General features: G+C 49.1%; 1 protein-coding gene across 2 annotated transcripts in view; it reads right to left on the reverse strand.

Moving 5' to 3' along the window:
• cep128 (centrosomal protein 128) overlaps nt 1–15,884 on the reverse strand; it is a 38,586-nt gene extending 22,702 nt beyond the window's left edge. For both annotated transcript variants that reach the window (XM_084483650.1, XM_084483651.1), the window contains exons 1-16: nt 15,797–15,884; nt 15,174–15,371; nt 14,658–14,744; nt 14,340–14,469; nt 13,837–13,955; nt 13,449–13,540; nt 12,315–12,387; nt 11,586–11,675; nt 9,978–10,064; nt 9,497–9,571; nt 8,789–8,945; nt 8,184–8,323; nt 5,082–5,153; nt 4,427–4,612; nt 2,344–2,532; nt 1,607–2,068 (exon numbers count right to left, since the gene is read on the reverse strand). In XM_084483650.1, coding sequence (XP_084339776.1) covers nt 1,607–2,068; nt 2,344–2,532; nt 4,427–4,612; nt 5,082–5,153; nt 8,184–8,323; nt 8,789–8,945; nt 9,497–9,571; nt 9,978–10,064; nt 11,586–11,675; nt 12,315–12,387; nt 13,449–13,540; nt 13,837–13,955; nt 14,340–14,469; nt 14,658–14,744; nt 15,174–15,347 — 2,133 coding nt within the window. In that variant the 5' untranslated portion in view covers nt 15,348–15,371; nt 15,797–15,884. The remainder of the gene's footprint in view (nt 1–1,606; nt 2,069–2,343; nt 2,533–4,426; nt 4,613–5,081; nt 5,154–8,183; nt 8,324–8,788; nt 8,946–9,496; nt 9,572–9,977; nt 10,065–11,585; nt 11,676–12,314; nt 12,388–13,448; nt 13,541–13,836; nt 13,956–14,339; nt 14,470–14,657; nt 14,745–15,173; nt 15,372–15,796) is intronic.
• Between the last annotated feature and the right edge of the window lie 430 nt (nt 15,885–16,314).

A 16,314-nucleotide genomic window follows, 5' to 3' on the forward strand; every position in this document is an offset into this window, starting at 1 on the left:
GAAGAGCCAGAGTATTGGAGGGGTCTGAGCCGGGATAAAGGGCAGGATTAAGTTTGAACGGATTGAACGCCGAGGTGGGGGTAGACGCGGTTTATGAAACCAGACGGGACCCCTTTTGTAGCATGGAAGGGAATTTGTATCATGTAAATCTGTGCGGCGGTTGGAGAGGTAGAGATGGAAAACGGCGATGACGAGGGGAGACAGGAGAGAGAAGAGAGAGAACGACTGGAGAGTGACGGCATGTGAAAACAGCAGAAGTGCAGAGAGGGATGGTGAGTGAGGGAGGGAGAGAGAGAGAAAGACATTGAATAATGTTAAATCAGGCCCTGGGGAAAGAAGAAGTGAATGGAATGGAAGGAGGGATTAAAAGTGAGAGAGAGAGAAAATAGACGGCATGCAGAAAGATGGAGTGAAGGAGAGAATAAACGAGTGAGAGAGGACAAGGACGAGGGAAAAACAAGAATATTTTAGGCAAATGCCCCTCTTCCCCGACAGTTAAACACATCACATCGTGGTGGAGGTTCTGCGTTTGTGTCGTATGGATACTGGAGATTGGAGTGAGGGTGGTGGTGGTGGTGGTGGTGGTGGGGGGGGTGTTCTGTCGCAGGCCCATCTGTAGCCCCACCTCGGGCCCCAACCACGCGGGAAAAAACATCTTGCGGCCGAACGCCCTTGTCCTCAACCGCACTGTGAAACGACGCCGTTACAATGAGCTATGTCACATATTAATGCCATGCAGCAGCGCTAATGGGCAAAGATCACCCGTATCAGGCGGGACCATGCCCCTTAAGAAACAATGTGCCCACTGGGGGTGTGAGGGGCTCGGTGGAGATATCGTGTGGAGTAGGAGGTGGAGGAGGCGGGGGGGGGGGGGTAATTCCATCTCTCTCTCTCTCTCTCTCTCTCTCTCTCTCTCTCTCTCTCTCTCTCTCTCTCTCTCTCTCTCTCTCTCTCTCTCTCTCTCTCTCTCTCTCTCTCTCTCTCTCTCTCTCTCTCTCTCTCTCTCTCTCTCTCTCTCTCTCTCTCTCTCTCTCTCTCTCTCTCTGAAGCCGATTAAAATATTCACGCCTGGAGTTGTGGAGGAGCCACCAGGCGCCGTACACCCCATTAGCGGCCCAGCGTCAGCCCCCCACCCCGCCCGCGAACCCACCCACCACCCCACCGCCCGCCCCCGCACCCCGCGCCTCCACGACGGTGAGATGATCAGCTAAATGACACCGAAATGAGTCGGCTTCTCCCTCTCGGTGTGCTTCGCTGGGGCGAGACGCAGCGCCAGATGGTTGACGACGGCGTTTGGACCCGCACGGAGCGCGCTGATCCGCGGTAGAACCAGACGCCGCTGGTTCCGAGGTTGACTCCTAACCTTGAACGCCTCCACTCCTAACCTCCCCTCCCCCACTGGAAGACTTTAGATCAAATTAGAGCAAACGTTTAGTTTTTTTCTCCCTCGGAAAGACATACATAAATCATGAGTCAAACGGATCTATTACGTTCCGACGCCTCGAGGTTGGAAGTGTTTTTCCCGTTTTCCATAAACGGCGGTTTTTGGAGGTGCGGGAGGGGGGGTCTCGTCGGGTAGGGGGGGGGGGGGGGGGGACGCTCTCACCTTGACCTCCGTGAGGCGTGCCTGCAGCTCGTCCCGCTCCCCCGCGCAGAGCCTCAGTGCCTCCTGCGCCTCCCGCTCCTTCCTGGACCGCCCGCCGCCGCCGCCGTCCGCCACGGCCCGCAGGCTCTCCAGCTCCTTCCGGTGCACCTCCCTCTCCAGCTGCAGCTGCCCGCCCAGCGAGGCCGCCTCCTCCTGGGCCGCGCCCAGCCTGGCTTGGAGCTCCCGGCCCGAGCGCTCCTCGGCGGTCAGCCTCTGGGCGAGCTGGGCGAGCTGGGCGCGGGCAGAGGCCGCCTCCTCCTTCAGGGAGGCCTGGAGGGAGGCGTGGGCCTCCTGGTCCCGCTGGGAGCGCCGGGCCTGGGCGTCCGCCTGCTCCTCCCGCTGCTGGTTCTCCTCGCGGAGGCGGGCCTGGAGGGAGGTGTGGCGCCGCGACTCCTCCTGCAGGGCCGCCGACGACTCCCTCACCTGTGTGGGGGGAGGAGGAGGAGGTGGTGGAAGGTCAGGATGGTCGTCGTTATATCACGTCAACAACATCACACTTTGAGTCCAGTGAAGTTATTAGTGATCGATAATGGTACCGGTGGTCAAAACTGTTCTCATAGTACATACTAAATAAATATTGTTTCAACCTTCTGACAGGGAAAAGAGAGGACCCTATAATGTTCTCTCCAGGTCTATGTTCAAAGTCATGTCTTACGATCCATGGTACATGACTGCTCCCGTCCCGTCCCCACCCTTACCTCTCGGTTCTCCTGCTCCAGGGAGACGTGCCGCTGGTGGGCCTCTGAGAGCTCCACGTCGCGGCGGTGGAGCTCCTCCTCGCGTTGGGCCAGCCGCCCCAGGACCTCCGTCAGCTCCCGGCGCACCGCCTCCGTCTGCACCGTCAGCACCTTCAGCTGGGCCTGGGAGCCCTCCTTCTCCTTGGTGGCCTGGAGGGTGGAGCAGGGGGAGAGACCGAAGCAGAGGGAGGGTCCAGACCAGAGCTTGAGTAAAGAACACACCACGGAATCTGAAGTCTTTTGTCTTCACAGGCATGTTCAGTCCCACACAGACTCAGCCATGTAGTCCATTTATATTGATTGGCTGGATACAGAGGGAACATGGAACAAATGCCCGGCGGAGGCGGAATAAATAGACCCCATGGCGCAGAGAAGACGTGCTCCACTCCACATTGCCCTTCTCCTACGCCTGCGGGGGGGAAGTGCTCATTGATTAACATGGGACCAGACTGAAAGAGGGAGAGGGAGAGGGAGGGGGAGAGGGAGGGGCAGAGAGGCAACAAGAGAAAGTCATAGTGTGAAAGTCAGAGTGAAAGATAGGGTCAGAGAAAGACAGAGGAAGAGACATACAGAGAGAAAGAGAGCGCCAATGAGACTGTGAGAGAGGGACATTTTACGCTCAGAGACATGAAAGACGAGACAAAGAAGACAAAAGGAAGTGAGGGAAGATGACATGAAAAGAACGGGCTACCAGAGGTAGAGATGGGGGAGTGGGTTGAAAGAAACCGTAATGAAAGGAGGAAGAGTGACAGAGCGAGGTAGAAACAGAGGGAGAGAGGAACACATGCTGTACCAGCATCACACACTGATAGCGCACTTGCGCGCACACACACACACACACACACACACACACACACACACACACACACACACACACACACACACACACACACACACACACACACACACACACACACACACACACACACACACACACACGCACGCACGCAAGGCCTCCCTGATAAGCAACGACGAGCCAGGTCTGCGCACCACAGATTGGTTCCAACGCAGGCGGCTTTGACTGGAATCTGCAAAGACGTTGCAGCCGTGCGCTACCTAATCATTTAATTGAGCACTTAATTCTCCCTCCTAATTCATTAGAGGTTGGCAGAAATGATTTTGTAATTAATTCGCTCCTTGCGTGTGCCCGCGTCTGTCTCGCCCGTCTGTCTGTCAGTCTGTCAGTCAGAGGCCCAGGGATGGAGCAGTGCTGAAGTGTTTAGAGGTGACTCTGTGCGCTGCTTCAAAAGGGAACGGAAAATCTGAACGAAGGAAAGGTGACTTTTAATCATCAGCCATTAATTATTCAGCAAGGTGGGCTTTGGCACTAAATAGGACTCGCTCGTAACTCAAGGTTTTCAATGCAAGATCGAAAAAAAGAGAGAGACCACTTTGAATGGATTGACATGAAAAGAGAACGGCAGAGAATGGCTATGCTTACCTCTGCCCATACAAGGAATTGATAGCTGCATGTAGTTATATAATTGATAGGGATCGATAGAAGGTGTTCTGGGGGAATCTAGCTGGCTCAGTTGATCACGTCTATAGATTGCTGATGTCGTTGTCCTGCTGCAGAACATTAATAATTATAATTATTCAGTAATTCAGTAGGTAATAAGTCAGTTAAAGGCATGCCGATTAAGCAACCAGCTCCATCAAACCACTCCAGAACTGACTCATAATCAATTAACATAATAACCTACCACAGAAGTAATGATTTCAGATAAAGCATTCAAATTGTAAAAAGTGATAAACTCTGAGACATAAAAAATCTATAAAACCTTAAATTAGTCTTCCAGATACTTAGTCAACAATAATCATGGCAGCCATCAAACAATTATAATCTTGTGAAATGGGAAGGTGCCATGGTGTGTAAAACCTTGGCCATGGCACATAATAATAACAATCTTAAAGCATTGGATTTACATTGCACTCCTCCTAGTACCGAACATGCTTAATGTCCAGGAACCCAAGCTCCATTGAGATGCATGATGGTGATGGTGATTGACGTAGCAGGTGAATCCCTCTCTCCCTCTGAACCCACCTGTGTGACCTGGCTGGCGTGCAGCAGGGCACCGGCCTTGGTCTCCTCCAGCTCCCTCTGCAGCCTCCGGCACTTGGCCCTCCACTGGCGCACCGCGTCCTGGGCGCGCTCCTTCAGCTCCTCCCTGCTCCGGGTGCTCTCCTGGAGGAGCGCCTGCGCCTCCCGCTGCTCCACCTTGCCCCGGCTCTGTGGGAAGAGGCCCAGGTTGGAGGTGGAGGAGGAGGAGGAGAAAAGAGAGGAGAAAAGGGTGATGGCACCAAAAAGGATGATGCGGTGGTTTTGTCTTTGTTCTTATGTGGTGAAAATCTGCTTTTCTCACATTACGGATTCACTAGGTTGATGTTTTTCAGACTCAACTGCCTTGTTCAAAGAGTGACATTAAAGAAACAACAAACCAAATATCAAACGATCACGTTCTTTTAGCAAAAGTTTGCTTCCGAAGCGACTTGCTCAAGGGCGCCTACAGGGTAGCCTGCAGACCTTGTGATTTCAACCCAGAACCTTCCGACGGGGATTCAAACACCGTATCCGGCCCGATTTTCTAATCATCTTTAAACTTCATGATCTGAATGACTGACTTGCGCACAGTTAAAACACAGAGCAGGGCTTTGTTGGGGTGTGTTTTGTTTTGTGGATGCAGTGTTTCACATCACACCTGGATGTCTCTCAACTGGTCCAGCATACGCAGCTGCTGCTGCTCCCGCCTGGCCAGATCTGTGGTCAGCGCCTGCGATGGAGACGGAGAGGGACGGTGGTAGGTTTAGAGAGATGGGGGGGAAGAGACAAAAGGTATCGTAACGATAAAAGCAAGTGATAGAACGGGAGAGAGAAAAGAAAGCGAAGGGTGAGAGCATCATGAGAGAGAGAAAGAGACAGAGAGAGAGAAAAGAAAGGGAGAAAGTCGAGAGAAAGAGAGAGAGAGGGTGAGGGGAGTCGAGGAGAAAGCAGATGCATGAGGGAAGAGATGAGATGAAAGAAGAAAAGAGATGATGGAATGTTAGGAAGAGGGAGAGATATAGGAGTGGGGGGGGGGGGGTTAAGAAAGGGGGAGGTCATCAAAGCAGCCGGCCATAGAGCCAGATGAGGGGCGAGTGAGGATTACGGGGGCACAGAGAAGATGGAGTGGGGGCGTCAGAGACAGGGCGAGAGGGGTCAGGCGAGGGCGGGGACAATGTTTACAGAGAAACCTGCGATTGGATTATCCTGGCGGGTGGCGTCTGAATAGACGTCTGATAGCGGGGGGCACATCCACGAGGGGGAAAACACACACACGTGCGCACACGCACGCACACACGCACACACGCACACGCACACACACACACACACACACACACACACACACACACACGCGAGAAAGACGCTTTGAAGCGTTTTCAAAGCCTAACCGTGGCGTAGGAAAAATCTCAGTTTCACACGGGCTGGGTTTAGGTTTCGGCTGCGATATTTGCGATATTTTTTTTTCGTATTTCTCGCCGAATGAGGTCATTTCGGCTGCGAGCGCCATTAGTCAGAGGCTGATTAGTCACAGAGCCCAGGCTCGACTCGAAGTGCACGGGGGATGGGGGGGGGGGGCAAATTAAAACCGCCCGGCCGCCGCCAGATACTTTTGTGTTTCGCCACGCGTCTGCCACGCACAGGGAACACTTTCCAAGCTTCCATTTTGGTTTTGAAATGTTGAAAAATGACAAGAAATGAAAGCCGCCGTTAAGAGCCTGCGGAGGTACATGTGAATCGAGCGCCTACCCGTCTTTTTAAAACCGCTACTCAGCAATAAGCGGCTGTGTGGGAGTTGACAAAAAACATCTTCCTCACTGAAGGGAACACAGCCGATTGAGAGCAGAGTCAGTGCCTCTGTGTGTATGTGTGTATGTGTGTGTGTGTGTGTGTGTGTGTGTGTGTGTGTGTGTGTGTGTGTGTGTCTGTGTGTCTGACTGTCTGTGTGTAAGGGGGGTGGGGGCGGGGGGTGGCAGGCTGTATGCCAATTCTTAATAAACTGCAGCCATTTCCACCAGCCACACTTTATTGATGCCACTTCAATGGCCCCCGCTGTTGGTGGTGGGGGCTGGTGCGCACAAGGGGGTGTTTATAATAGCCCCCCCCACCCCACCCCACCCACCCACTTCTGTCTTGTTATGAGGATGTAAGTGGCATGCAAACATCAGGGACGGCAGATAATTTTTTTCCTCTGCTCCCTTGTTGTGACTTGTCACTGCCTGCTGACAACTTGGGAATAAAGGGAATAAAGTGAGGCGTGGAGGCAGTGAGGAGTAGGGAGTGTGGTATGCACCCCCCCCCCCCCCCCTTCTCCGCTAATGAATGCACCAGTCCCGAGTTCCGAGCACGTGCTACTGCCTGGGCCGCACGTAGGGCTTTGACGACGACCGCGGCGCTGCGATCATCCGACACCTACCGCGGAGATTACCTCATGACAGCCATCGCGGCAAGCTATGTTTCTCTGTTTATGTTTTTGCCGGTGTAAGTTACAAGAGTGCATGTGGTGTGTGGTATGAAATAGAAATCATTGTCCCCTATACAATGGTCCACGGCTTCTGGCGAAACAAAACTTCTGCCCCCCGTCCCCTCATCTTGGCGGGGTGAGGGACGGCCCATTAAACACATGGGGGATTTCTTTAGTGTGTGTCTTTTATTATTGGTCATTATTTCTAGGCTTGAGTAGAGACTTGGGTTAACGTTCAATTTAATATATGCACACACACGCACACACACACACGCACGCACGCACATAAAGTGCACAGACATAAAGGACCAGCATTAAGTTACCAGTTGGGAGTTATATTACAATTTGTGCTTACAGTGAAAACACATGTGTGGTAACGCCCATGCGTCGACACTGGATTCAACAATGCCCCAATGACCCATCTACTTCCCATATGTTATGTCGCCAATCTGGGAGCATTTTGGTGAAGCGCGACATGGGCCAGCAGGCGAACTCAGACGACACAAGATGTCATTTGTAGAAATAAAAAGCATCCGACTTGCGATGAAACACATTGAATCGGAGATCCGAACGTCTTGGAAGGAACCATCCTAAGAAGGTTCAATCAGTCTCTGCAGGAGGCATACTACAACCTCAGGCCAGCCGCCGCAGTAGCAGCCGGGACAGTTGGGAGTCTCCGAGGCGTGGGCGAGGGGAGCGAAGCACCAAAGTGACAGCACGTGGTGTGCTTCTATATTCTTTTGATTTATTTTCATTGCATTAGAACGACAGACATTAGTTTAATCTCCAGCTGCGTCTTGCCTTGGGAAGATGTATCTTTTCATTTAGCGAGTCGCATGGGCCCATCGGTTCCGATCAGATCAGGTTTGGTAGATATTATGCCCCAGACAGAATGGCTGTAGTGTATTTTGTTTTAGGGGTACACAAGGAAAGGCCTACATTGTTTAGTCAAAGATAAGGTCAGATATAATAATAATGGCAACATTGACATTAACCTTTTTACTTTATCATAATTAACAATGAATGGCAGTGGCCATTAAGGCTCAGTCCTTACAGCAGCGACCCGGGTTCGATTCCTGCCTGTGGTCATTTACTGCATGTCCTCCCCTCTCTCTCCCATACCGTCTTGTCAAACTCTCACCGTATCTTCATGAATAAAAATCATACAAATGCAAAGACGAATTGCAGTAAATCGACCTAACCCTGGGATACAACCACAGCGGTAAGAAAGAAGTCTGTGCTCCCCTAGCCTTGGCTGTGCACCAACCTGAGCGCTGACATCGAACTGTGTGAACCCACCTCCACCTGCACACAGAGCTGCAGCCTCTCCCTCTCCTTGAGCTCCAGGGTCTTCTTCAGCTCATCCACCTCCCCCAGGATGGAGGCCTTGCACAGCTGGGCACGCAGCTCCGCCACCTCCCTCTCTAGGTCGGTCCGGGCTGCACCACCCACACGAGACACACACACAATAGCAGTCCGACATACACACACAAGGGCGGGCACACACACACACACACACACACACACACAATGTACAATCAGACTATTAGTTGTTGTGTTAGATGGATTCTGCTGGAGGTTAGGGGCGGATGGGGGTGGGGTAATTATTCTCAACAGCCAGAAAAAATAAACATGAAACTACTTTTAGTTGTAAACATCCATAACAGGCTCCCTTAGTCGTCTAGAACTAGGGGAATGGAACTAGACGTTTATATGAAGTACACTATATAATTGTCACAGATGCCTTTTTTCTATGTATGAGGGCAATAAGCATAAGCATCCATTTCAGTCTAGATTTTTTTTGTTCTATATTCCATTTTGTTCTTCACTCCGCTCAGGTCATCTGTTGTCCAGCCCACCCCGCTCTCATAGATTCGGCCGCCCTGAGCCAGGTCAATCATCACCTGGGCCCGGAGTGCCACTGCTCTCTCCCCTGTCAGGGCGCTGGCCGTGGGGCTGAGAGGAGAGGAGGGACACCTCCCTCTGGAGCTCCAGGCGATCCCTCTGGAGCTCCAGCTTCTCTTTCCCCGTCCTCAGCAGATCCTCCCGCATCTCCTCCAGCTGCAGGGAAAATGGATGAATAAGTGAGGGGACGCTGTGCATGGAGAAGGTCATTATTGGGAATAAACCCAGACAGGGTGATGCAGTCTTGGATCAGCCCTGAAGGGGTTTATTTCAGCATAATGACCGCTGTACGTTATCCCGCTTATGACACAGCTACCTACGAAAGAAATCAATAATTTGAAACAAGATATACCAATAAAAATGTCTGTTTGATACTAAGGTTGAAGAACTACGTCCATAGCAAGGGTCTGTTATTTAGATACAACAGCTCGTAAAATGAGAATATCTGAATCGATTCTTAAAAAAAGACACAAGTATCTGAACAAGTTTCATATGTGTTTCTTAGACATCTGGAGTTACAGATACATGATGAGTTGTATAATCAATACATCACTGAACCATCCAAACACAACCGTGAGTTTGGATCAAACTGCAGGAATTTACAATCATATACATATTGGCATCTCATCAGACACACACAATTGCCTAGTCATCAGTTGCTGAGTTAGCACTCATGAACTTGAACACACACACACACACACACACACCTGTTGTCGGAGTGTGTCTCTGCTGTCCTCGGTCTGCTCCAAGCGTACCCTGGCTCTCTCCATCTCCTGTTCCATCTAGGAAGCCAGTTACAGCCAATCAGAAAGCAGGATACTGCCACAGTGAACACAGAGGAACCAATAAGCCAATCACGGGGCAGCCAGCAGGAGGGCTGTGGTTTCATAATGACTCCCTTCTTTTGGCAAATGATTACCACTCCAACATCAACCAGCCTTTCTTGTTCAAATGGGTACCAGGAAATTTCCCCTGCAGTGCTAAAAAGGAAAAAAGATTTCACCCCAAGCTGTTCCTGATGGCGCAGCATTAAGAGTTTTTACAACTGCTAGAGTTACAGGGTAGTAGCAGGTAATACACTTTTAGATAAACCCTTTTGCACTACACTGATTAGGTTCTCGAACAAAAGGGAAATAATAATGTGTGCTGGAGGGGGCCGGGGCTGAACACACACACACACACACACACCTTCTCTCTCTCCCGCTCAGACTTCAGCAGACGGGGCTCCAACACCTCCTCTCTCCCCGAAGCCTGGTCTCTGTGTCTCCCTGAAGCCTGTCCCACACACACAGGAACGCACACACACACACACACACACACACACACACACACACACACACACACACACACACACACACACACACACACACACACACACACACACACACACACACACAAAAAAACAAGTGTAACAAGATGTGTGATCCAACAGACGCCGGGCCGGTCTGACTCGACTCGAGCCCTGGTGGGACCCCGATCCTGGCACTAGATCTGGGATCTGGGTAGTGGTTCTGGTTCTGGGGTTGGCACTATGGGCACCGTATCAAAGCCCGGTCCCTGCTCACACCCACGTACTGTGGGCCAGGCAGTGGTGATGAATTACTGCCTGCTAGCAATAACATCCGCTCAAGTGACTCATTATCTATTGGCTTTATATCACAGCTCAACACCCCCCCCACCCCCGCTCCCCTATCCCCCCCCCCAACCCCGGACGACCGGCGGGCCGCATGAAACATGCGCGTGTGTGACATCGCTCTTCATTTCAACCCAGCTCTTTAGAAGCTGAAAGAGATTAGACCCCCGCCCCCCTTCCCCCATCCTGCTCTTCATTCTGCCTCCCTTGTTTATGTACCTTAATATTTGGGCCGATGGGGAGGATGGAGAGGGAGAGAGAGGTGGGGAGGAGGGAGTGGTGGAGTGAGGGAGGGAGGGTTGGTGGGTATGCATTATTTCCGACCCACACAGGGCTGGTCGGACTGTCCTTTAGGGCAGAGAGAGAGGGATGGGGGGGAGGAGGGGGGGATGCTAATACATGGGAAGCAGCTTCCGGTGCGGCGTGCCGAGGATGCTCCCCTCTGAAGGGTGGCTGAGTGGCGCTACAGTGCCACCATGTGGTCTGAGGATGCACTGCACTTTGTTTCGATCATCAGGGAAGGGGGAGACAGATTTGCCCAGCATTTCTCCCTTTGATAACACACCCAACAGATGGTGCTTCGGTATTATATTGCTATTGCTATTCCAGCTATAAAAGGAAGGCTGATATTGGGGCCTGAAATTATGTCTCGAGAATTTCACGTTTCAACGTTTAAATCTTTCGGTTTTTTTTTTGGAGGTTGTTGGTTTTGTATGTGAAACACTGATGGTGATACCTTTATGCACAAACCATCCAACAGGTGTTGTTTTTACATTTTGCTTTGGGATTAAAACAGACATATACTGTCTATATTACTGTCTACATACGTATATACTGAGTCGAACACCTTCAAGGATCCTACATTGTACCTGTTACACAATACGATTTCCACATCAACGTCAAGTGTCTGAGGAGCAAACAGCAGTGTTAAAAATAGTTTATGAAGTACTAAGGGGGTTCACATTGCCTAGCTAATGAACTGAATCATAAGACGACATTACAGTTGTCTGGGTGTGTGTCTGTGTGCGTGTTGTGTTAATTAAGTATGAACGTGACATAAGAAGGTAAAAACTAAGTAGAAGAAGCTAAAGAAAAAATGTGTGTGTGTGTAAGAGTGTGGTCGGCTGTGTGTGTATGCTAGTGTGTGTGTATGTGTGCCTGACCTGCGGCCGTTCATCACTGAAGACCCCCCGCTGCTCCAGGCCTCGGACTCTCTCCAAGTCCTGAATCCTGCGGTCCACACGGGAAGACACCTGCACACACACACACACACACACACACACACACACACACACACACACACACACACACACACACACACACACACACACACACACACACACACACACACACACACACACAGACAGATATTCCTATACACCTTGCCGAGGCCACATGAGTAGAAAATAAAGATGCATTTCGAGGGAGAGGCTTTGGTTTCTGTTATTGTTGTGTTTTTGTGTTCGGTAAATGGATGTTTCTGCGATTCGAGGATTTCCATCGGTTCCCTGCCTAAGAAGAATGTTAGCACTTACCTTGACACAAAAGGCTTTTCAATATAACACTTCATATGTTATGTTTAATATTTTATTGGATTCATATAAAGCGCAGGGAGCAACTGCATGCCCTGGCATTCCATTATAAAGGATATGTCAGTTCTTATACCAAAAAATCTAAAGCGCATTACGCTTTTATGCGATAGATAAAAGCATGGAGTGATACACATTGAGCGATGGGGGAGAACCGAGACATGCCACAACAAGTCAAAGATTCTGCATCAGAACTTCTTATCTCGGCTGATTCCGTTCCTCTGAATAAAAGAAAAGAGAAAATCTTGGAAGGAATAAATAAGACTGAATACATAATGACTGAATAAATTGTCTGCCACTCACAGAATCTTGGGTCTGAGAGAGTGTCAGGTGTTCCGTGAGGTTCTCCATCGCTCGCCTGGTGTCAACATCAGCTCTACAGAGGGAGTCACACGGAGGGAGACATGGAGCGAGAGACAGAGATGTAGATAGGGACAGAGACATGGGCAGAGGGATATCAAGAGACGCAGAGGGTGAGACAGAGAGAGATGGAGGGAGACACAGAAAGAGAGAGGGAGAGAGAGAGCGGGAGGGACATGTAATGTAAGATAGCAGTGTAAATGACCATTTTCCATGCCATTGCCAATATATCAATATCCATTTAATTAAGGGAGGGAGAGATGAAGATAGAGAGAGATGACAGAGAGATGGGGGAGGGAGGAGAAGATGGAGAGATCATAAGGATGGAAGTGAGAGAGTGAGACAGAAAGAGGGGGGGAGACAGAGAGAGGAACGAAGTAAATGAGAGTGACAGAGCGAGAAAGAGCCAAGAAAGAAAAAGAGACAGATGGAATTAAAGTCTGAGAGAGAAAGGTAAATATCCAGCCTAAGGAAAGCTCCAGCTGATGTTATCACTTCCCAGATATAGTCTGTTCTGCTGTTTCTGCTGTGTCAGTAATGACTAAATGTTAACTTTCAATTGGCTGGACAACCCGAGGTAAACGATTAACGCATAACGAACAATGAGGATTATAAATGTTGACATGTTCACATCTCTTCGAATGAATCCTGTTGTTTCGGTATTGTAATCATAATGATTATTTTGTCCCTTCCTTGGAAGAGACAAGAGACCATATTGAAAAACAGCAATTCTAATATGGTGGCAGATATTAGTGCTGTTGCTAGCATGACAGACAGATGAAAGGCCAATGCCGCCACACATCCAAAGGCTAGACATGCATCTCAATTCCCTGCAAGTCGAAACAGGAAAAAAAACAACTTACAAAATAGTAAAAAAGCACTGAGCCAACTCTTCTCACTGCACACCAAAGTAAACATTTCATTATATATTTCTTCATTTCTTTACTTCGCAAATAACAGCCCAGATAGACAGCCTTAGTCTGTACACATACATCCACGCAAAGCAACAGTGCGGCTGTTCATGTGGCCATACGATTCATATTATGTGACTATGAATACATCTGTGACGTGGATCACCTGTTTCTCAGGAGGATCTCTCGGTCCAGATCATCTGAGAGTCTTGTTTGATCACAGCGAAGGTCGCGTAGAGACTGGTGCAGACAGTGGATCTAAGGAAATGAAAAAGGAGTGAATCAATCAGACGGCAAACCACACAAACAGTGTTTACTTCATCAACATTGATGCTGTTCCTCCAGTCTATTTATGGGACATTAACACGGACAATAAAATATGAATACAAATATTTAAATACTCATACAGCATCATACTGTGTGATAATACTAACATCTAAAAAATGAAGTTGTTGGTAAAGAGCGGCCTCTTGTGGCGTCTCCTGGGAACTACGGAAACAAGTGATGGGCAGCAGTGATGGAGAGCAGTGATTTCTGTGGAGGCATTTGCTTACGTCCTCCGTCGAGAGTTTGGTGTCCTTGAAGCGGACCGAGGCGGAGTGGGACCTCCGTCTCCTCACCGAGCTGCCGGGGTACTCCTTCAGCGGGGAGGTGGGGTAGAAACGCTGCCCTTCTAGAAAACAACACCAAGACACCTGTACTGAATGCTGAGGTGGGATTTGAGAGGTTCAAGTTAAAAGTGGTTCTGTGTGTTGACATGTGTTGTGAAAGAGGGAGGGATGAGAGAGAGAATTGTAATACAACAATGAGCCATATTATGCAGTGATTTATAGTATTTCATATTTCATTTCATATTGCAAGTATTTATGTGTAATATATATATATATAATTTTTTTACCATTGATAAATCCTTGTAATGCAATGGCGCATTGCAATATTGGACACAGATTCACAAGCGTTTTTAAAGGAATCTGTATATTTAGTTTGTCTGGCTCAGCGTCCCTACTTTGACACTACTGGGACCCATTGCTCTCATCCTTTGGCCCCCCGTTATTACCTGAGCCTGAGCCTTGCTCAAGGTCGCTGGTGTGTAGGGTGGAGGCGGAGCCACTCCGCACCCCTCCGTTGGTTCTCCTCAGCCTCTGGGACTGTAGCTGGCCGATGGACTCCTCCAGGTTCTCCTTCAGCTGGGTGGCGGTGAGGAGGAGACACAGTCACCTCCATCAAACTCACACACACACACTTGGCTTTAATTCTAAATAATCTTGTACACTCACAATATTAAAGAATGCCCTCTCTTAAAGCGTATTGTGGCTGTGTCAACTGAAAGCTGTATAACAGACATTTGTAACAAAAAAGTGATATTAAGTCTCACCAGGGCCATGGCTTCAGCCTGGTCATCAGTGTGGTCCCTGTACTGACCCAGCATCCGGTCCACCTTATTCAGGTTCCTGCTAGTGTCCTGCAGGAGCAGTGGGAGAAGCTGTCAGTTACACACATTCCTAAGTTTTATATGTATGTATGTATGTATGTATGTATGTATGTATGTATGTATGTATGTATGTATGTGTATGTATGTATGTATGTGTGTGTGTGTGTTAGGCCCACACACCCCACACAGCAAAGATAGTGGTATACTCAACTTAATTTATCCCACTGACATGTTCCCACTTTGCATGTTACTATTTTTTTTTTAGAATTTAGCCAACGCTTGAATCCAAAGTGTCTTCACTTGAACGTGAATCCAGAAACAGATCATTGAGGAGCAAGTTGTAGGCTGGACATCTTTCTCAAGGATGCTCCCAGGTTAGGCTGTGGAGTTTGCGGATCAAACTCGAGAATAGTATGATACAGATACGTCAAAGTTTGACAGTGTAAAAAAAGTAAACACCTGTAGAGTGCTGGCCAGGGTGCTGATCTTTTCAGTGATCCCCGAGTTCTCTGCGGCACTCCCACTGCCGCTAACCCCCCGCAGGTCCTGCTGGGGTCGGCGCAGTACATCCCGCCCCCGCGGTCTGCTTCGCCTCGCCCTGTCGTACGTGTCCGACCCACTGGATGATTCCATTGCATGGGGACGGAGGGGGGCGGTCTGCGATGATGGAGTAACTTGTAAGTGGGCGATAAACACGTAACCAATATGGCCTTGCTATCTTCCCAAAATATAATCAGATCAGCGACAGATGACTATGATTTCCCTTGTGATGAAGACATGCTTTTCATCATAGTTTAAAAGAGAGCGACCATTGTCGCCGTGGCCATGACAACGGGTAGAAACAGGATAACAATCTGGTCAGCAAGACACAATACACGAAACTTGTCATAAATCATGGCGCAGTTGGTCATTGTTGTTGCTGATGCTGCTGCTACTCTAGCAACAACTTAACCGACGCTAACAGCAGCTAACTGGCTAATACAACTTCATCCACCTCTCATGTGGGTTCTCAAATAAACCATTCACGGCGTAATGATACAGTGAAATGTAACAAATGCAAAACAAGCATGACCAAATCCTACCGGTGTGATTTATCTACATACGAGCTTCTGGCGTTGCAAGCGGTAAGGACAGTGAATCAAATCCAAACCTGCCTCTGCTATGGCAACTTAAACTAGCCGCCTCCGAACAGGAAGACAACAAACTTCAACGGTGGGAAAGACCTGCCGGGAATTGTAGTTTTCCAAGGGTACATTGACATACAAATGTAGCACTGGAAAACTACACTGTCCAAATGCATTCCTTTGCGCCACTACTGCCGCTCTTCGAAATTGAAAACAAAATAACATAAAATAAAAGTGTCCCTTAACAAAAAAATAAAATAAACATTTGTAGTTCCTCAATCAGCAGAGGCGTATATCCAAAGCGATGTAAAAGTGAGGCTGAAATCAGTTAAATTAAATTAAAGACTTTTCAGTCTATCTTAAGATAATGTCTAAGCTCCTGAGATATTGGCCAATGGTCACTGGAATTCATAATAATAACGCGAACTTATAACTCAAGAACCTTGTCAACCACATTCCGTCATTCAAACCAGATC

The sequence above is a fragment of the Micromesistius poutassou genome, assembly GCF_964030765.1.
Source record: "Micromesistius poutassou genome assembly, chromosome: 19".
NCBI classification, from domain to species: Eukaryota; Metazoa; Chordata; class Actinopteri; order Gadiformes; family Gadidae; genus Micromesistius; species Micromesistius poutassou.